At 43.6% G+C, this 22,145-nt stretch overlaps 1 protein-coding gene across 3 annotated transcripts in view; it reads left to right on the top strand.

The window, feature by feature from the left end:
• Nucleotides 1-22,145, top strand: part of ATP8A2 (ATPase phospholipid transporting 8A2) — a 636,199-nt gene that overhangs the window by 372,892 nt on the left and 241,162 nt on the right. For all 3 annotated transcript variants that reach the window (XM_008021766.3, XM_037986897.2, XM_037986898.2), the window contains 2 exons: nt 14,148-14,331; nt 19,893-20,003. In XM_008021766.3, coding sequence (XP_008019957.3) covers nt 14,148-14,331; nt 19,893-20,003 — 295 coding nt within the window. The remainder of the gene's footprint in view (nt 1-14,147; nt 14,332-19,892; nt 20,004-22,145) is intronic.

Below are 22,145 nucleotides of genomic sequence, written 5' to 3' on the forward strand. Positions count from 1 at the left end.
AAGCTGAGAGGGGAAGGGCACTCCCAGCCAGGACTAGCTCTCAGCCCGGATGGTGTCCTCACAGAGGCGGGGGGATGGTGTCCTCACAGAGGCGGGGGGATGGTGTCCTCACAGAGGCAGGGGGGATGGTGTCCTCACAGAGGCGGGGGGATGGTGTCCTCACAGAGGCGGGGGATGGTGCTCCAGGATAGCATGCAGCAGCAGCACCTACTCCAGGTAGCAGCCATGATAGGTTTTTTCACCTTTCATCCATCTTTATCATTTATTTGGTTTTCACTGTTATCTTGTGAAGCAGATGGCAATGGCGGTATCCCCATATTATAAGCAGAAAACTGTGAATTGCAGGATTAGGTAACTGTTGGATTCTTTTTTTTGAGACAGGGTCTTGCTCCGTCATCCGGGCTGGAGTGAAGTGGTCACAGGTCCTCTGCTGGATTCTTAGTGTTGGGAGTGGAAGCTGTGGTACCTGTGTTCTGTCTCCCACCCACAGCCCAGTTGCTCAGCAGAACTATGTGAAAGCTTCCAAATGTGTGTTTTGAAGAAATGAAAGAATGTAACAGAGTGGGTGAGGGTGTGGAGCCTGGAGCAAGAAGACACTTGCTTGTGTTTAGGTCTGGTCCTGGCCACTTGTTAGGTTGTGACCTTGGGCACACTGTGTCAGTCTTTCTGAGCTGGGTTTTCTCACCTGTAAAATGGAGAGAATAACAGCACCAATTGTGCAGAGCTGTGCTTAGGATTAAACCAGCCAATGCGTGGAAAGCACTTAGCCCAGTTACTAATGATCAAATAATATGTGCCAAATCATCACTTGCTGCTGCCCCGTCATTATTATTACTGACTCCCATATTTTTTGTTTTCAACTTAAAAGCATGGGCTTTGGCTTAAAGAGCGTTAGAAATCCTCCTCGTTGGCCTCTTCACAGAGGAGGAAGAAGAGGACCAGGGAGGGGGTCCGTCTGGTTAAGAAGAGGCAGGAGCCCCTGTACAGCCCATCCCCTGAATCCTGCTCGCTCAGTGCATTCATTCCCCACCCTTCCTCCTCGTTCATTTGTTCACACATTGCTGTCGCCTGAGTTCCCTTCTCCTTCCCCACAGCGTACACTGAAATCTCTACGGGAGACAGTACGCCTGCTCTATACACATATAGAATCACTAGAAGTCATTTTCATGTTCCATTTTTGGAACGGTAGACTGCCACTCCTGTTTTTTTAAAACAGTTTTACACATAAGATCACAAAAAAGAAAAGCATTATTATTTCCCGCTATTGAGATCTAGAATAAGTGGCTTGTTAAACAGTCTTCAGGTTTTAGAAAGGGTGGAATTTTCCAAGTAGCCTACAGGATCATAAAGGCTTTTCCACACATGTTGGTTTTTATCACCTCGGACCATTGGTCACAGAATCTGGTCTGGACCTTGTGCCACTGTGGGAGGATGGCCATAGGAGAAAAAGAAGAAGCATCCCTCCTTGTGGTTGCGGTGGACACGCGCATGCTCTCCTCACCTTTCTATCACCTCGGCCCCAAGACCTAGCATGCACTTGCCACTGTGCTCTGGAAGCTGGGCCACTCTGATCTAAGTGGATGGCAGGTCATTTTGTTACATGGTTTGGGGAAGATTACAACACCAAAGTTGTCACTACTTTAAATTCTATCCATGCGCCAGTTCAGTGTAACGGTATACTGTGTGTGTGTGTGTGTGTGTGTGTGTGTGTGTGTGTGTGTGTGCGCGCGCGCGCACGCGCAGAAGAGAGGGTGTTCTCTGCCAGGCTGCTTGCTACTCCACTGCCTTAACCGCTCTCTCTATCACGTTCAGTCACAGTTGAGTTGATGACTCCCATATTCAGCTGAGAAGTGAGTGTAATTGTAAGGCACAGGCATGGTATTTCAAGACCTTTACAGCATGAGAAGTGAAAGCCTTTTCTCAGTCAGCTGAGACCCCTGTTACATGTATTTCTGACCCCCAAGCCCCTCGTTTCTCAAGTTTTGTGGCTGGAACTTTCTTCATTCTCAACTCCCGCTTTGGTACTCACCCAATCCAGGCAGTTGTGTGTCTGGCCCACTCTGGCCTTTATCTCCTTTCTGAGCTCAGTGACTAGCTCTGCTCTGAAGGCACAGGGTCCTGCTGGCCCCATGCTGCAGCTTCCAGCCCAGGTGAGTGAGGCAGGTGTCGGCAGTATGGACCCCACCCGTGAAGCCACCACAATGGCATACATGATGTTTAGGTTGCCGCTGTTAACTTACAAAACGAGGTAACCTGATAAACATGGCTGTCCTCATGTTAATTTACTCTGAAACGTACTGAATAGCTACCAGGTGGAGTCAAAAGTTGAGATTTGGCTTCTCTGAACAGGGGATGTAATAAACTCACAGCCTTACCCTTTCACCCCTTTTGATCAAAAACTGCAAGATGATCATTACTCATTTTGTATGATAAGTGTGTCCTTGAACATGAAATGGAAACAATTGAGGAGGAGAAAGAAAAATGAGCTGTGTTTTAAGTCCAAAAAACCGTTGCAAAAACATGGGCAATTCAACAAATATGTGTTTGTTACCTATTGTGTATGGTGCTAAGAGGCCTAAAGATGAGTAAAACAAGTCCCTAACACCAAGTAGCTTGTAGCCTACTTATGGAGACGGAGGCAGATAGCCAACCACATTTCAGATCAGACTTTGTCCAAGGAAGTGTTATTATGATGGTATTAATCAATTAGGAAAGCAAGTTGCAAAATAACCTTTACACTAGAGTATGTCAACTGCTATTACAATTAGCTATAAAAATGTATTTCTTCTATGGATACACAATGTTTTGGGGCTCATGTCCTCTCTATATGCAGGCCCCCATGTGGCTGATCATTGTACTTACATTCATCCACCTGCCACCACCACCACATCTATCTGAAATCTGTCTGTCCATCTTTTTTCTTTCATTCCCCAGAACCTTATCAGACGTATAGAATCACTAGAAGTCATTTTCATGTTCCATTTTTGGAACGGTAGAATGCCACTCCTGTTTTTTTAAAACAGTTTTACACATATGATCACAAAAAAGAAAAGCATTATTATTTCCCGCTATTGAGATCTAGAATAAGTGGCTTGTTAAACAGTCTTCAGGTTTTAGAAGGTGTGTATGCTACTTGGAAGAAAGACCTTTGTGTGACTTACCTCCTTTCCCACCCAAGAAATTCCACTTCCAAATTAAGAAAGAAAGAGAAAGGAAGGAAGGGGGGAGAGAGAGAGAGAGATTAATCTGAAAACTACTCCCTGAGTGTGAAGCACACATGGTGTTGGCCGTTGCTGTCCCTGTCCCTGTGGCTCTGGGGTCTCTTAATTGCTTGGATTAGGACTGAGGCGAAGGTCAGAACTGGATAGCCTGCCCATTATTTCCAGAGTGCAGGAAGTTACAGTTTGGCGTCGATACAGGACTGGTAATCAGATGACCTTTTGTTCTGTGCACAGGTGATGGGTGAAGGGCAGGCCTAATTAAAACCATCCAATAGATTAAGCATCTCCGTTGTCATTAATTTTCAGCCATGCATGAGCTCATGATGCCTGGTCCTGCAGGAGTCACAAGTTTGCTCTGAAATGTCAAGACTCAGACACTTCTCAGCTTTCCTCTCCGTTCTGATTCCTGTTCCCACCTTCCCCACAGCAGAGGTCAGGCACACTGTTTTGAAATACTAGTAAAATGTGCAGTGGGGAACAATACATGTATGTGAACTTCGAGGAAGCCAGACACTCCTGAGAGGGTCTTGGGGGCGTTAATAAAGCATCTCAAGGAAGCAGAGTATCAAATTCGTGCTTTTTGTGCTAAAAACATTAAGGTATTTAAATGTGTTATTCTAATCCCTGTTTCAGCCTGGGAACAGAAGGATCTAATATCTTTTATTTAAATCCCAGCCTTCCTAGACTGCTCCATTCTTTTCAGTCTAGTACAGGAAGAGACAGACTATAACCAGTTAATTTCAGTGACTACAAAACTGTATATAATTCACGACATACAACACATTCACCTTTTACATAAAATGCACTTGCCCAGATCTTAATACATTCCACATCATTTAGTAGAGATGTCAGGTTTTCAGAAGCTAGACTTCTGTCAGAATGCCACTTTAATTGTTCTGTTTTTTTTGGACATGTGATAAAATTGTCACAGACGCAAGTACTGATGCATAAATTCTGAACCCCCAAGCAAAGTATCCTTATTTCAAAGTGAGCCCTTTCTCAGTTGTGGAGTAAACCGATCTTGAGCAGACAGGGTGTCCTCCTGTTTTCCTGAGAGCCCCTCTGCAAGTCTTAGCTGCAGAGGCAGCATTTATGGCTCCAATGCAGGATCGAGTTTTAAGGGTTTTGTTCAGTTAATAAAGAATATTGAGTTGCCTTCACCACTAACAACGGTGGGATGGCTGATCTGTAACTCCTGTTTCAAAGATGATGATGCTCATAGGATGTTGAAGCAGTCACAAGTCGTCATGTAGTAATTAAGATCAGTAAAATATATATAGAGAGAGATGGCCATATATATGCTTCATGTCTAAATCAATTGTTATGGCTTCTTCTCTTTAAAAATTTTTGGTTTTCAAGGACATTATTAGAGCCTGAAATCAGAATTTAGATGCCATATAAAGGTATCTTCAGGTAAATAGAATAGCTAGTCTTAAAATTCTTCGTATTTAAGCACTTACATCCAACATATGAGGTGCAGTATACTTTAAGACACTAGCAAAATTTTTTTCAAGGTCTTTTAAAAGGATTTGTAGAAGAGCCAAGACTATATTTTGTGTGTATATGTTGGGAGGTATATATAACACTGAAATAATTAAAATTAAACTTCCTATCATTATTAAATATTGAAAATGAGTTAAATGAACCCTTTGTACAAGGAAATTATTAGTAAATGTTAATGTGTTTTTGCAGTAGCATATTAACATAAATAATATTTTCTAAAAGCTCTCTATTTGTGGAGTGTGAAGAAGAGCTCAAATTCTGTTTTTGAAAGTTGAGTTATAAAGAATCTCTTTTGGAATATGGAAGCATTTAACCTTAGTATTTTTGAAAACTGATACACCTTATTAAATAATTTTTGTACTTATACAATGCTGTGGAAATTTCAAGCTTTCCACAAGTTATACATGCTCAAATATATGTGTTAAATTCCTAAAATTACCATGGAATTGCAGCACTAAGATAAAAAAGCAAGATGCTTGCAGAGCTGCCTGCCTCTCCCCTCTCCTTTGCACAGACTCCTAGTGTTGTGACCTTAGCACCCGTTCAATTGCCATGTCACCCAAAGGAAAGGACCTGTGGCTGGTATTGCCAAAATACGGTGGATGTTATCAAAGCATGCATGTTTCAGCCATACCAAAATAATGCCGTCAGTACATCTGGGCTCTTAGATTACTTGCTCCACAAATCCTGGAGCATGTTGACCTGTATTTCTCAAGGGTGGCTGGATAGCATCAGGGTTCCTTATTATGTCATGCATGTTTTATCACCAATAATGAGATATACATTTGTTGTACTAGTCAATCAGCAAGAATCCTTATCCTACCGCGCACTGTGTTAAATAGTCATTTGTAATGCAAAGATATTACAGAGGTATTCTATTGGGATGGAATCTGATTCTAGGCTTAAATCATTGCACAAAGAACAAACAGGTGGTTGAGCTAAGCGGGGCAAAGTGACGCACACCTGTGACCTCAGCTACTTGGGAGGCTGAGGCAGGAGCATCGCTTGAGACCAGGAGTTCAAGACCAGCATGGGCAACATAAGGAGATCCTGTCTCAAAAAAAAAAAGTATATGTGTATAAAATATATGTTAGTACAGTATACATACACACACATATGATAAGGTACGTAAATATAAATAATTTGTTGGAATGATTTGCATCACGCAACATCCCCAAGACCACTTGTAAATGTTTGGTAAGCTGGTATCTGTTAAGCCCTCAAAGTGCTTTTGTCAGGTGTTATGCAGGAGCCAGGGATGGGCTTATAATAGTCAAAGCATTATGATCTAAAGAGGCCAAGAAAAAACTAAGCTCAGGTGTTAGCTTTTCCCAGGAGAGCCCTTTGTGAGGACAAAGATTGTTGTCAGCCATGTATCATTAAAAGCTGTCACAAGGCTGGGCGCCGTGGCTCACGCCTATAATCTCAGCACTTTGGGAGGCTGAGGCGGGCAGATTACCTGAGGTCAGGAGTTCAAGACCAGGCTGGCCAACATGGCGAAACACCGTCTCTACTAAAAATACAAAAGAAAAAAATTAGCTGGGTGTGGTGGTGCATGCCTGTAGTCCCAGCTACTTGGGAGGCTGAGGCAAGAGAATTGCTTGAACCTAGGGGGTGGAGGTTGCAGTGAGCCTAGATCATGCCCATTGCGCTCTAGCCTGGGCGATGGAGTGAGACTCTGTCTCAAAATAAAAAAAAGAGCTTTCCCAGAAGGCCTAGAATGTTTTTAACGGTATTTGGAGAAAATAGAATCAAGACCACTAGCATGTTGGTCAGGAAGTTTGCAAACGATATCTTTTTTCTTGAATCACAGGACAAGTGGGGTGTTTTTATCTGCTTTCCATGAATGATGCATTTGGATCTCTCAGAGGTGGCCAGTCATTTATGTATTCCTTTCATCTTCTCCATCTGCGAGTAGGCTTTCAGAACTGCACACTAATAGCATGTTCCTAGGTCTGTTGTTTATATGGAAGTTAAGATAGTTTTGTTTAAATAGAACTGTATTTTTTTTTCTATTACACTTAATTATGGGTGGAGATGTAACTAGTCTTGAAATCATGATTTTGGTAGTTAGTCACCATTTATTGAATGTCCGCTGTTCAAATCTTAAATTAGACATTTGCAGAAGGGTGAGGAAAGGGAGGGATAGAAAAGAAATAAAAGATGTCATCTCTGTCCTTGTGAAGGTTAGAGAGAAAAACATACTCCCCCAGGATGGATATAACCAATTGCATTGAATAGTTTGTGGAAAGAAATATACAGATTAAATAATTTTTTTAAAAAGCCAATTCTTAAAACTTTTATGTCACCTGTCTGCTGTTTCATAATGCAGCTGATGGTGTTAGGGAAAGAATGGTAACTCATTCTTTCCAAGTCACATGGCATTTTGTAGGAAATCCCCTCTTATGTTCAGATGTAGTTTTGAAACGTGTAAGGATTCCGAGAAATGCTTCCATGGGAGGGGCTCCATAACACCTTCATCTTTGGAGGAAATACTGGTGTAAGATTTCCAGAATTTTTTGCTGCAAAAGCAACCAAAGCTAGAAATGCTCATCCCTGAAAGTCTGCACACGTGGCTCATTTAACAGTGAGGTGCACATAGTCACTCTGAAACCCCTTTGCTCATGGATTGTTCTTTCCACTGTCAGCACTCACCTTGCTTTTCAAAATATGTCCCACCTTAGACCCAACCCTTGTGAGGCTGCCTCTTGGTCAAACACTGCATTCTTGGGAATAAAAACTGAACTGCTCTCACCTTTCCTTAGTTGTTGCGTCTCTCTAAGGCACACTCTCTTGCAGCTTTCTTAGTTACAGCTCCCCGCCATGTGTAAGTTTTTATAGTGAGGGAGCACTTACATCTCCCTTAGAACTATTGAGTGACTGAGTTGCAATTTTCTTTCTTTGTGCCTCTAGATAAGCTAACCCACAGGTACCTATTGGGCTTGCCTGAATGTACCCCCATTCCTGCCACTATCCTTTCCCACTGCTGCCCTCCCAACACCAAATTCTACATCTGCCACTGTGCTCCAGCGGCCATTCCAAGCTGCCCAAATTGTCTACTTTTAGAATTTAGGGCTACAATGAAGTACACCAAAATCTGGGGCATGAGATTAAGTTTTGAGGGAGCTGCACCGTTCGGGTGAGAGCACAGATGTTCCAGAAGGGAACGACTGTCCAAAAGACCCGGATACCCTGGGTTGCATCCTGCACAAATGTACTAAATGCATCTGAAGAAAGAACACAGTGGTCAGAAGGGATGTGGTCAGCCATGGAGGCATTTAACAAATAGGATGGGTTAATTAATTTAACTGGTTTTAGACTCAGATATCAAGTGTTTGTATATCTATCTACTTAAGCTATGAGATTTTTAAAGGTACTGAAGTTTTTGACTGCTGTGAAAAAGACGACGTTGTATTTTATTTAAATAACTATTTTAATAAGAAAATCTTTTTCATAGGATAGTATTTTCAACAGGAAAATGAATACTTTTCCAAATGAAATCTTCTGATATATTGGAGCACTTTATTTTATAGTTAAATATTATGTATTTTAGGCTTTGCACTGATAAGTTGGTTTCTGTGTCATTACAAAAAACAACTTATGAAGTATTGCATGTTGTATTTCAGTGAGTTTCTGCCCCTACCACCTTCTTATTTGAGACACTCAGATTAAAAGAATATTTTTAATGAAATACCAAACAATGTATACTTTCTGGGTTTCTGTTTAAAAGTGAAGAAGAAAAACCTACATATGCAAAACTTTAAGAAAGGGGATAAGATTCAGTGTTTCTTGTAATTGTTAACTGTCAGTATGGTAATGTTGTATGTATCTTATGCTATGGAAATTCAGGCTTAGCTAGAAAACATTTGTACTAGAAAGAACTTGTGGTATTGTCTAGGCCAGTGCAGGTGACTCGAGTGTGGTTCAGAGACAAGCAGCAGCGGCAGCAGTCAGGAGCCTGTTAGAAATGCACATTCACAGGCCCAGCCCAGACTTTCCGATCAGAGGCTGTACCTTGACAGTCCCTCTGGGTGATTCTAATGCTCACTTAAAACCAGAAACTCATTGATCTAGGACTGTGGTTTTCAAACTTCCTTTTAGTCATAAGGACTGCTGTATGTAATCAAGATGTTTTCAAATCCAGATAGTGAAAGAATTTTGTGAGTCTGGTTAATTAATAAGTGTTTTGGGTCTCTTGGGGGGTCCTGGGTGGAGTTCCTTGTAACCTCTCTGGCTCAAGTGAGCTCAGTGTACAAATCTGCAGTCGAGATCCAGCCCCCCTTTGGCAACTGGGCAGGTAAGATCAGAGGAGGTAAAGAATCTGCCTAGTTTATTGGGGAACCCTGCCCCCAGTATTTCAAAGTAGGTTCTTTCTACTTTTCATAAGTGTCAGCTGGTCTGAGAAATAGAAAAAGTAGAAAGAGAGGAATTTTACAGCTGGGCCTCTAGGGGTGACATCACATATCAATAATAGGACCATGATAGGACCATGATGCCCACCTGAGCTGCAAAACCAGCAAGTTTTTATTAAGGATTTCAAAAGGGGGAGAGAGTGTACGAACAGGGAGTGGTCACAAAGATCACATGCTGCAAAGGGCAAAAAGGAGAACAAAGATCACAAGGCAAAGGGCAAAAGCAGAATTACTGATAAGGGCCTATGTTCAGTGGTGCACGTATTGTCTTGATAAACATCTTAAACAACAGAAAACAGGGTTCAAGAGCAGAGAACTGGTCTGACTTCAAATTTACCAGAGCAGGGTTTTTCCCCACCCTAGTGAGCCTGAGGGTACTGCAGGAGACCAGGGTGTATCTCAGTCCTTATCTCAACCGCACAGGACAGATACTCCCAGAGTGGCCGTTTATAGACCTCCCCCCAGGAATGCAATTCTTTTCCCAGGGACTTAATATTAATACTCCTTGCTAGGAAAAGAATTTAATGATATCTCTCCTACTTACACGTCCATTATAGGCTCTCTGCCAGAAGAAAAATATGTTTTTTTTTGCCTGACCCTTCAGGCAGTCAGACATTGTGGTTGTCTTCCCATGTTCTCTTGCTGTTACTCTGTTCTTTTTCAAGGTGCACTGATTTCATATTGTTCAAACACACATGTTTTACAATCAGTTTGTACAGTTAACACAATCATCACAGTGATCCTGAGGTGATGTACATCCTCAGTTTATGAAGATAACAGGATTAAGAGATTAAGATAAAGACAGGCGTAAGAAATTATGAAAGTGTTATTTGGAAAGTGATAAATGTCCATATTAAAATGAAATCTTCACAATTTATGTTCCTCTGTCATGGCTCCAGCCAGTCCCTCTGTTCAGGGTCCCTGACTTCCTGCAACATTAAGTTTGCTCAGATGATATTGCAAGATCAGAAGTAGCAACTCTGAGAGCAGGATTTATGTATATCAGATAAATTAATGTATGATCATTAGTTCTATAAAAGCAGTTACCAAAGGTTTCACTTAAGTGTTATATTTGAAATAACTTTAGAGAGCTAGTTTTTAAATGTCAGGGACGTGTATCCCATAAAATGAGATACTCTAGGAACTGATTTTTGTAAGTCTCAAAAGAAAAACTTATTTTTCATTTTAGAATCTATTATATTATCCAAAAAAGCAGATAGAATACTCCAGTCAACTGAATGCTTTTGGTTTATATTTCTATTCATAATACACCAAAATAGGATTAAAGAAGTGCCCCCAAGCACCTAGGTTGGCTCAGCTGTGGTCTGGAGTTTTTATTTTATAGGTTGAATTATTATATGTTGGGAATACTTATTAAGTGTGGCATGTGATTCCAGGTCACAAGTTAAGATTAAGAAAGAGCCGGCTTGTGCTTCCTGGCAACTTGGTATACTAAAATACTGCATATGGCTAAAGCGGGGTGGTGCCTCTTCAGTTCTATAGAAATTAGCTGTTGGACATCTGTTTTGAACCCCTAGTGTGTGCTAGAATTATGTTTTCTCAAGGCATTACAGCTGAGGGCGTAATAAATCCTTGATGAGAATTTCATGCTCCTAAAACGCTGCCGTATGACTTGCTTTATATACCCCGGTCGGGTTTTCCCCTAATTTTTGCTTTTTGGGAAAGGCAGCTGTTGGATGTTCATAGATTGTACTTTAAGCCATTGGAATCCTGACTTGACTTCCTTGAGATCCAAATCCCAGAGTGGCAAGCCCAGTGAGTCTATTTGACTTGCTTCTCATTTCCCATTGGTTGGCCTATCGCTAACCTCCCTCCTAGAAAACCAACAACTTTAACCTCAGAGAAAACCCGGGTCTGTTTAGGTCCTTTCCTGTTCCACTCCCGAGATTTTCCGACCCCTGCAGTGTGAAGTGACCAAGCCTTCTGCCCATGGGCTTCCTTTCTCTCCAGACCACCTCGAATTTGCTTAAGAAGCAGCCAGCTTTCTTGATCACTTGAGTGACATATAGACTCAAGGAGGAGTCGCAGCCTCAGGCCTCCTGATTCCTGTTTAAGTTCCTGTTTTACGCTCTCTTGTGATACTTTCATGGATGCACAAGAGGAGTTGTAGATTAAGTGATGGCCTCCTTAGTGAGGTTCCACCTCAGTGAGTGAATGATTTTAATTAAAGAGTGATTAATGTAATCGTAGGACTCCAGACTCTGGATCCACTATGTCCTCAGTATCTCAGAAATTCCTTTGCACAGCCCTTAGACCAAAAGGAAAACTTAAGTTTCTAATTATTAAGTAGGTAAAGTCAAATAATTTAAGAAGTATTTATGACCCTACAACGTAGCAGACATTTGAATCAATAATGTCATTGAAAGACATACATTGAAAGAAATAATCCTTATTTCCTCCATTGTTAAATAATCATTACTGTTGACAATGGCATGTGGTTATGTGACTGTTGAGCGCTGCACAACTTCCCAAACTTTAGGCTAAGCATAGCTGCTGCCTTGCTCATTTTCTATTCCACATTGATTTTCACAAGGCTTTTGCTTTTTATCATCACCACCATGAGAGCTCAGCTTCACAAAGACATACCATGAAAAGGGATGCAGTGTGATTTATTGTTGAAACTGTGAGCTACTTCCAGCTAGTATTTTTCACTGTTACCTGAGAGACTTTGCTGTATTTCCCTCAAAAATTAAAAAATTTCTGCTGCAGCATCCCCAGGGCACCTGCACACCCAGTTGGGAACCACAAGTCTGATGGTATGCAGTTCTCAGAAGTTTCCAGTCTTGTTTTGTTTTTCCAACAGTTGTTTCACATAATCCTATGCTAGGTGGAGTAGGAGATGCAATTATTTTATACTTGCTAGTCAACACAGTGGTTTAACATTAATACATCACCACCATTCCATGAGGTGGCTGGTTCTCATTTTCCCAGTCCCACTCATGGAAAGCAGGGGCTCATGGACCTCCTTTCCCTGCTTAAATGGTTAATGTGTGGTGCGCAGGAAAAGGTCATACTCAGGCCTTTAAGCGTGGCTTCCAGGTTGTTTTCTCCAACCATATTTGATCTTTGGTTCTGTGGAGTTCAAAAACAAAATGGGAAGTCACTTTTGTGTAGCCAGTTACAGTTGTGGACTGCCTGTGCCAAAAAGATCAGCCTTTGGCTTTAAGTAGCAGTTGCACAGACTAGGAGGGAACACATACAGCTTAATATCCCTTCCTGTTAAAATTGCTTATGTGGAGTTGACTAGAGGCTTCATTGATAATCAGTGGTAAAGCTCAAGTAATTTTCTTTTAGGTCACATTAAAGTGAATCTGGCATTTGCTACCAGGGAGATGGTGATTTTGTTCTATACTGCTCTCAGTTGCCTAAAAGATTATACATGGAGGGTATTTTTTAAGTTCTGAAGCATGCCTATTAAATAATGGTTGAAGAACCTAAGAATATTTAGCAAGCAGCAACAGAGCTTTGGGAGGAAGGATGTGATAGCTGTTTTTATATTTCAGCCTTCCAAATATTTGTAAGAGAAGTTAGACTTTTCCTGTTTAGCCCCAAATGACAGAGTTAGTACTCTTAAGTATGCTCAGTAACAACAAAAAAGTAATACTAATTTGCAGTGGTCGCACCTACTCCAGGAGGCATTGAACTGCTGCCATTGCAAACCCTTGTGAAAATGCTAACAGGGATATCAGGTTGTGTAACCCGGCTCCTAAAGTCCTTTCATCATGTTTTTCTAACTTTCTTTTATCTTTGTCACCGAGCAAAGGCTTTTTACATGGTTCTACATTCAGTTTGCTGTCTCGCCAAATGCATTTCTTTCTCAAGTTGGTAGAATGAGATGTCAGGTAGCACTTCAGTTTTCTGTTTGGAACAGGTATCTTTGTGGGTAGGGACCATCTAGGAGCAGTTGAAGTTCTTACTGGGCAAATCTTTGAGTGTCCATTCTAGCTGATGCATGAAGTCCAATGTGGGCGTGGCCAGTAGACCTCTGGGACATCCAGAAAAATCTTTTACTTTGTGTTTATTCTGTGTGTGTGGCAGCAGGGGGCTGCTGGGCTGTTTAAGTAAGATGCAAGAGCTTATCTGTAAATTCCCCAAATCAAGCATCAGCTTACCAATTCAGAATGTAGAGTCACTCAATCCTGAGGTGCTAGTCTTTGCTTCATGTTGCTGTGTTTTCTGGTCTACTCTCTGAAGAAGCACTTCACTATCATGAATACCCCTCTGCTTTAGACCCCACAGATTTATACTGGCTCCCCTTCCCAGACAACTTGAGGACTTTGGAAAGCTTGGCCGCCATCTTGGATTCCTTGTGGAAAGAACCGCTCCTAGGCAGGGGCTGATCTTCCCGCCCCCTTGAGGGCTGTGCTGCTTCTGCACGGCTCAGCAAGGGGAGACTTCCGCTCCCTGACTCCCATCCTAAATCCTCTGCCTTGGCTGCCCTTCAAACACAGCTTCCTTTTCTGGGGTGGATGTAGAGAAGTCTTTTTTTCTTTCCTCTTCCCCCAGCCCTCTTTCTGCACGTTCTCATGCCCTGCCAATTTCCTTTCCCTTCTGTAAAAGCAGATTTTACAGAAAATTCCCTTGCCAGCCCTCGGTTGTATATGATGTACCATAAAGCAAAAGGAGGTCTGTGCTGGCTTTCTGATTTACTGGAAAGACATTTCCAAAGACCCCTGACTGCCTTTATCATTCAGCAGGGCACACGTACCCCTGAAGAGTTTGTGCAAATGCCTCCCTCTGAGCAGAGTGATTCCACATAGGCTGTGTTTTAAGTTAGTTTTCTGTTGTGTATTTCATCTGAGAAGTTGGCAAATACTTGAAAGCCACAAGCTCCTGTTTTCTGAAAGCTTCTTTGCACATGAGCATAAAATGTATGTATTGAATTTGGAGATCATCCAGTAACTGTCCTTTTAATGCAGCGGAATGTAGATTACAGCTGTTTCCTCTGGAAAGATGTGCATAGTTCTGATTTCCCTCTCTTTTCTCACAGAGTGTCTCCTCTGCAGAAGTCTGAGATAGTGGATGTGGTGAAGAAGCGGGTGAAGGCCATCACCCTCGCCATCGGAGACGGCGCCAACGATGTCGGGATGATCCAGACAGCCCACGTGGGTGTGGGAATCAGTGGGAATGAAGGCATGCAGGCCACCAACAACTCGGATTACGCCATTGCACAGGTCAGCAGTTTGGGCGTCCAGCCGCCCCATCCTGTTGAGAGATGGTAGCTGGGCATGAGGACCTGACGTTTAAGCTTCAGTGCTGCCCCAAACCTCTGCCGCTCCTCTTGAGGTTGCTGTCTAGATGAAAACCCGGGGATATTCGGATTTCTCTGTGGTTGTGATCTTGTGCAGTTTGGAGGCCCTGTCCTGCTGGTTGGTTTTCTTTGGCCAGTTGTGGGGTTGGCCAAGCTGCTCTGTGATCCAGGCAAGGTGCTGCTCCTATCAGACAGGTCCCTGATCTTGCCAATAATAACCTCTCACCCTCAGCTTCTGCATCTGCTGCATTGCTTTTCCTGCTGTATCACCTGCTGAAGCACAGCTGTGCTCATGACAGCCTTTCTCTGTAATCCTGTTCTGGTCTCACCCCTGCCAAAGGTGCTGGGACACCCCCTGGTTAGGTGCTTAAGATCAGGGGCGAGCAGTGATTTACAGCTGTCGTCTTCCCTGTAGTTGTGACAGGGGTGCTGCCCAGGACCACGCCTGTGAGGTGAATTGCCACGAGCATGAGCTGGGTTTGGGCCGTAATGACCCATGGTCAGTAGCAAACAGCCTCCTGAAGTTAGGCCAAGTCCAGTCCATTCCTCTCTGATTTGAGCCTCGCATGTCAGGGCTCCTGATGTGCTGTACTGCACTGCTGGCCTGAGGATGAAAGCAAGCTCCACTCCGCAGTGATAGCCCAAAGGTGAAGGAAGACAGCCAGTTTCCTGACCTGTAGGGTGCATATCTGAGACCACCTTTGCAAAATGATGACGGAGACAGTGGAAGAGGTCGAACTTAACCGACTCCATCTTGCTTCTAACCTCCAGGCTGTCCCTGTTCATTCCTGGGCGTAAGCTGAACTAACTTTGAGAGAAACTTAGTTTATCGTTTAAACAAAGATGGTAACAGCCCTTTCCCAAAGCAGACCTCCTCCTTGCCTGGGGACTAGACTGACATTAACCACAAGATTTGAAATGATGGCTTAGGAGTCATGCAGTTGGAGGCTACAAGATTCTGACCCTCTTAAATTGCTCCTAAGATCAGTGCTTGAGACATTTTGCAGACCCTGCACTTGATGGATCAGCTGGCACCACCCAGATCCATAAACTGGCTCATCTGATCTTGTAGCTCCCACCACCCAGGAACTGACTGAGCACAGGAAGACAGCTCTGGACTCCTTATGTTTTCTTCCCTGACCAATCAGCGTTCCTGGTTCACCGGCTACCCCCATCCACCAAGTTTTGCTTAAAAGCTCCCCAAATGCTCAGGGAGACTGATTTGAGTAACAGTAAAGCTCCAGTCTGCCTCACATTCAGCTCCACATGAATTATTCTTCATTGCAATTCCTCTGTCTTGATGAATCAACTGTGTCTAGGCAGTGGGCAAGGTGAACCCCTTGGGTGGTTACATATCTAGATGATTGGGCCTGCTGGATCATCCAGAAAACCTGGACATCACAGTGAACCTAGGGCATGTCCCTCTGTCTCCAGATTGTGACACGTTGTGAGTAGATGCCTGCCCATCGGCTGGGTAGCAGGAATCCCCTTGTGTTTCTGCGATGTTGAGGTGTTTGAAGAATGTGTTCACCTCAGTCACACGAACACAAGGAATAATGGCTATCCACCCCTTCCAGCTGAAATCAGGGGCTGCATATAAAATGTGAACGAGCTTCCTATAGCCCCAGGGCTTCAGGCCAGTCCTCTGCAGCTCTGGGGCTCCGCCTCCCCAAAGCGGGGGCCCTGTGTTAGAACAGCTCAGGTTTCTTCTCAGCTCGCAGTTCTGCGGATGCAGGCAGGAATCACAAAATCCTCCTGGCTCTGAAAAGTGCGTGCAATCAATCTTCTTCCTTTGCCGATTTCAAATAAATCCGCAAGATAATTTCTGAAGTAGGTAAGAGAAGGAATCCTGACTTTATAGGTGGGAAAACTGGGGTTCCTTCATATCAGGTGACTGACTTCAGGTCCAAGCAAGCGAGCGTCTTGGGGTCAGAAAGCAACGGACCTGAGTGTGAACTTGGGGGCCTGCCCCACACACACCTGCCTGTTTACTTTCCTGAGTCAAATGCTTTGAGGCCTGTGGGACTCGTACTTCCTGTAGTCTGTCAGCAACCATAGATGTTATACACCCCAGCATTATTAAATACTTGAGTTATAACATCATATGGCTGGAAGGGATCTTAAGAGGTTTCCTAGGAGTTCCAGGCAAATATTTGTCTGTCTTTTTCTTTAAAATGTCTAGGGAAGGGAGATCCCATGACCTGCTTTATTGAAACTGCATACGAATAGAATGTCTTATCCAGAGCAATTGCTCTCTTCAAATTAAAAGTGTGAAAGAAGGGTGGAGCAGGGAATGAGGCTCTAAACGCCACTGGGGGTTTTCCTGCCCCTCCAGCATCATAGTCACCTCTGCCAAAGGAACTGACGCAGCCCACATGTGTCTGTGCACCCTCATTTCTCCTGTCCGTGGTCCTATTGCCGATTAGGCAGGGGTGCTGTTACTTCAGGGCAGGTTCCTGCTAACCTCACACCCTTTCCACCAACCAGCATGCTGCCTCTACCTTAATCACCAAGCCAGAAAAGCCACAGCTTGATGAATTTCTTTGCCACTCTTGAAGTGATAAATATCTCTGGTTGTTTATCACCTTGGGCTTTATCTGTTCATTTTAGTGTGGATGCATTTTTTTTTTTTTATTACGCTTTGGAGAAAGTACCCTGTAGGGTTATTATACTCAGAAGGAAAAAAATTTTAGCTCAAAGACTTACCTTGGGAAAGTTTTGAAGCAGGCAAAGCTCTGGTTCTATTTCTTCCCTGCCTGCCTCATGCTTTTATGCACATGGGCCGCCTGAGACTGAGCGCCGTCCTTTTTCAGCTGCCTTGTCCTGAGCAGCCTTGCAGCCGTCCCTGCGTCATGGTGCTCCCCTAGCCCTCGGCTTTCCCTTCTCCTCGGGAGAATCATTCCTGCCCCCTGCCCTCCTCATGTTTTCGGAACGACCCCATGAAGACAGCATTTTGATTTAGAATATACCTTTTTTTTTTTCCCTGAAAACAAATCACTGTAGCGCTGAAGTCGAGGCGTTCAGGACGACTCAAGCAGATGGTTTCTGTGCCCATTGAAGTTTAACATCGGGGGTCCCGGTCAAATACAAACTTCCTTTTTATTTGTTTAGCCGGTTATTTTATGATTTCCCATTTCCCTGTGGAATCCTTAATGAGCCTTTATGGGGAGTTTTATTTTTCCATGTGCACCGACTTCTGCCACTTCGAAGCGATGATTTAGATTCCAAGTGTGTGATGAACCCCGCGCCTTCCTCACCTCCTGGAAGGACACACTGAGCTGCGACCCCGCCTAGGATGGGGTCCTTTCCTTAGTGCTAATGGAGATTATTATGCAGTTTCCTCCTGAAAATATTTTAAGTATTGTATTGTCAGTCTGGTCATTTCTTTTCTATCGAGAGTGACATTTAATTTCTTTTCTGTTCCCCCCCCACCCAAGATTTTCACTCTTGTTGCCCAGGCTGGAGTGCAGTGGCGGGATCTCGGCTCACTGCAGTGTCCGCCTCCTGGGTTCCAGTGCTTCTCTTGCCTCAGTCTCCCGAGTAGCTGGGATTACAGGCACCCACCACCACGCCTGACTACTTTTTGGATTTTTAGTAGAAACGGGATTTCACCATGTTGGCCAGACTGGTCTTGAACTCCAGGCCTCAGGTGATCCGCCCACCTTGGCCTCCCAAAGTGCTGGGATTACAGGTGTGAACCACTGCGCCCAGCCGAGAGTTACATTTAATTTCAAAAGTCATCTGAAATTAGTAAGAAGTGTATGACTGCAAAAGAATTTCTAATGTTCTGGGGCATTCTCACTACAGCCTGCTTGTCTCTCCTAGTAGTGTAATAGGGTTCAGGCTTGTGGACTTACTGACACTCTGACTTAGAACAGGAGGCATTAAGGTTTTCCTGCAAGGGAACCAAGAAGGAACTCAAATCCGGGGTAAGGCATATCAAATGTGTAGAAACATGATGTAAACAGGATTGCCCCTAACGGCACATTTATGCCAGAGCAGGACACCACGCACCAGACCAGAGAAACTCGTTTGCCTCCCTCCAGCGCAAGGTTTGCTCTTTTTGGGACCTTTTTGAAACGGCACACAGAAGGCAAAGCCAGGCTGAGGGGTGGCTGAGGAGATACGATCCAAGTGGTGTCCAGAGACCCCCTCCCCCAATGAGGATTCCTGGATGTTACTGGTATATCTATGGCTCCAACTCAAACCACAGGAGCCATCACATCACTCCCAGCTTGGGACCCACCAGCCGCTCCTGACTGCATAGCACTCTGGCCAGAGGTGCTCTGTACTGGGTGGAGGCAAAAAGAGAGAAGACAAAATGGGTCAAGAAGTGGAGGCAAAGTGTGTGTGTGTCTTAGTATATCTGTGTGTACATGTGTGTTTGTGTGAGTATCTGTGTGTGTGTGTCTGTGTATATGTGTGTCTCTGTATCTCTGTCCTGTGTGCCTCTATCTCTGTGTCTAGGTATGTGTGTCTGCCTGTATGTGTCTGTTTATCTGTGCCTGTATGTGTCTCTGTGTATGTTTGTGTGTATATCCGTGTGTATCTATATGTGTGTGTAACTTTTTAACCTACGCAGTTGTTAGTGGAAGTAGTGTGTGTGCACCTGTGTGTACCTTTCCTTTAAACAAGACTCTATTGTGTGAGTGTCCCTGTCCCTTGCTCTTTTTGTCACTGAAAAATCTGTGATTGCTTAGATGTCTGACTTTCACTGTACTTTTCTTTCAGTTTAGTAGTTCAACTTTGTTTAATAATTAATCCCTATTGAAACACTATTCACAATAGCAAAGACATGGAACCAACCGAAATACGCATCAATGCTAGACTGGATAAAGAAAATGCAGTACACATACACCACGGAATACTATGCAGCCATAAAAAGGAACAAGATCACGTCCTTTGCAGAGACTTGGATGGAGCTGGAAACCATTATCCTCAGCAAACTCACATAGGAACAGAAGACCAAACACCACATGTCCTCACTTATAAGTGGGAGCTGAACGATGAGAACACATGGACACAGGGAGGGGAACAATACGCACTGGGGCCTGTTGGGGAGGCAGGGGGAGGGAGAGCATCAGAATAAATAGCTAATGCATCCGGACCTTAAAACCTAGGTGATGGATTGATAACTGCAGCAAACCAACATGGCACATATTTACCTATGTAATAAACCACATCCTGCACATGTATCCTGGAACTTAAATTACAAAAAAGCATTTGTTTAAATAGAATTTCATAGCAATTAGAAGTCTAGCAGTATGTTTCGGGAAAATGATAATTAAGTAGATTTAAGAGAGGATTTTAGTTGTTCTCACTGGGCCTGAAAGCTCTGTCTTCAGAGAATGGTTTTCTGAGATTCCTGCAGAATCTTGTTTCCTCTACCTACATTATCTGACTTCTGTTCATAAGGACATTCTGTTTGTGACTTTTATTCCTCGATGATGGGCTCTTCTGAACTTTGTAATTTTCCTTTTTCAGTTTTCCTACTTAGAGAAGCTTCTGTTGGTTCATGGAGCCTGGAGCTACAACCGGGTGACCAAGTGCATCTTGTACTGCTTCTATAAGAACGTGGTCCTGTATATTATTGAGGTAAGAAGGAGTATTTTTTTTTCATTGAAAGAAAAGGTCTTTTCAAAGGATATCTTGAGGTATTTAAAGTCATTTCAAGGCAGGGTTTTGTTCTTGTAAAATTAAAAGATGTAAAATTAAAAGATGCTGCTGTGACTTTCTATAGCCTGGGTCACGTGTAAGCTCACCATCCTGGTCTAGGTCCTCATGCTGGATGACCAAAGTGGGCATCTGAAGCCTTTTTGCCCTACCCAGACGTGCCTTCCTCCCTAGCTCTCCTCCTGTGCTCCTCTTTGCCATGCCTCTTCCTCTGTGTCCTTGGCTGCGGTAGAATCTTGCTGACACTCACACCCCTTCCAGAGGGGTCAGATCCTAGCAGCAGAGACCTACACTTCACCAGGTGAACACTGAGGTGTTGCTGGAATGAATGGGGGAGCCTGATTTCTGCCTTATTTCTCACAGACTCTGCAAGTTTTCTAGCATCCATTCACTGCTTCTGGGATACTTGGACACTGGCTGTTATGTGGGAAGGGTGTGGGAGTGAGGGGATGGTGGGGAGTAAACAGCGAGGTCATTGACAGTATTGCAGTGAGTTCACATTGTGTTGTCAGACAATTTTCCAAGATGCTGATTCAGTTACCAGTAAAACAAACGTGCTTGCTAGAGGCGTGGGCCCAGGAAGAAGTGGAAAAGTCACTTGATGATTGCTATTTGTGGGATTACAGCTGTGCTATAAAGGGGTGGCTTTTGAGGCCATCATGACTAATCGATTTCCAAATATGTTTGTCTATGGAGGAAGGCAATGCTAATTGTTTATGGTGTTTTGATGCTTCATTCTACTATGGGTTATTTTATGTCTGATTTCTTGACTCTTACTAAAAATAATAACCAAGGAAGAAATCAACTTTTTCTGATGTAAACTCTGACAATACTCAGTTCAAATAACTAGTAATAACAAGCGCCTTGCTAAGGTAGCTGTAACTAACAACTTCTTTCCTGGGTTTTCTAATCTTTCCTACTCAGTCATTCAGGTCAAACATGTAAGTTCTTGTCACACATCTGGTAACTAAACTACTAAGGAGTGATTTCCCCAAATTGTGCAGGTTGTTCATAGCCCAAGACAACCCGGCCAAAAGAGTAAATGAAGCAGAAACATAACCTGTGCTGCTTCATTCTTCAGTTGCCCAGAGTCCAACTGGAAACAGCAATGCATTTTTCTAAGTTGCACAAGGGCCAGCCTATTCGCCAATGATGTGTGCATTTGCAGAGAGGATGCCTCTTCTAGTTCACACAAAAGCCCCTTGTGGGCTGAGGAGCAGACCTGATTCTTTTTTTTTTTTTTTTTTTTTTTTGTGAGACGGAGTCTTGCTCTGTTGCCCAGGCTGGAGTGCAGTGGCGTGATCTCGGCTCACTCCAAGCTCTGCCTCCCGGGTTCATGCCATTCTCCTGCCTCAGCCTCCCGAGTAGCTGGGACTACAGGTGCCCGCCACCACGCCTGGCTAATTTTTTGTATTTTTAGTAGAGATGGGGTTTCACTGTGTTACCCAGGATGGTCTTAATCTCCTGACCTCGTGATTCACCCACCTCAGCCTCCTTAAGTGCTGGGAGCCACCGTGCCCGGCCAAGCAGCCTTGATTCTTAAAGAATGTTCCAAGCAATCAGAAGGGATCTGGTTAAAGTCCTGAAACTGACCCGTTCTTCCTAATTTGAATCTTTTGTGGGAGGGGTCCTGTCTGCTTAAGTGTTATTTCCCTAGGAGGAAAATATACAGTAGAGGCTTGAGAGATTTGGTGATATAGTTGGCATTTTATTCAGTGTAATGAGGTGAAAATCAATAATTTAAAAAATTATTCATAATTTGCCTGCTGGTCTTGTGCTGTAATATTCAACTCAGTTCACTCTGGGTAAGAACTTGTAGATGTTGGTGTGAGAGCTTTAGTGGTTTCTCTTTATTTTTACAATTCCCTTTTGGTACTTAAAATTCCCCTTTGGTACTTTGTCCCCCTCCTGCTCCCACATTGTTTTGCGTCTGTGGTAGGAGTCACTCCTCAACGTCACTTAGGGTCATGGACGATGGTGCAAAGAGGTATCGTAGGGTCCTGGGCCATCGTGTAAAGGGGTATTGGAATCCCCGTTTCTTCGTGCTATCCCAGGCTTCCCAGC

This window comes from Chlorocebus sabaeus, chromosome 3 (assembly GCF_047675955.1).
Source record: "Chlorocebus sabaeus isolate Y175 chromosome 3, mChlSab1.0.hap1, whole genome shotgun sequence".
NCBI classification, from domain to species: domain Eukaryota; kingdom Metazoa; phylum Chordata; class Mammalia; order Primates; family Cercopithecidae; genus Chlorocebus; species Chlorocebus sabaeus.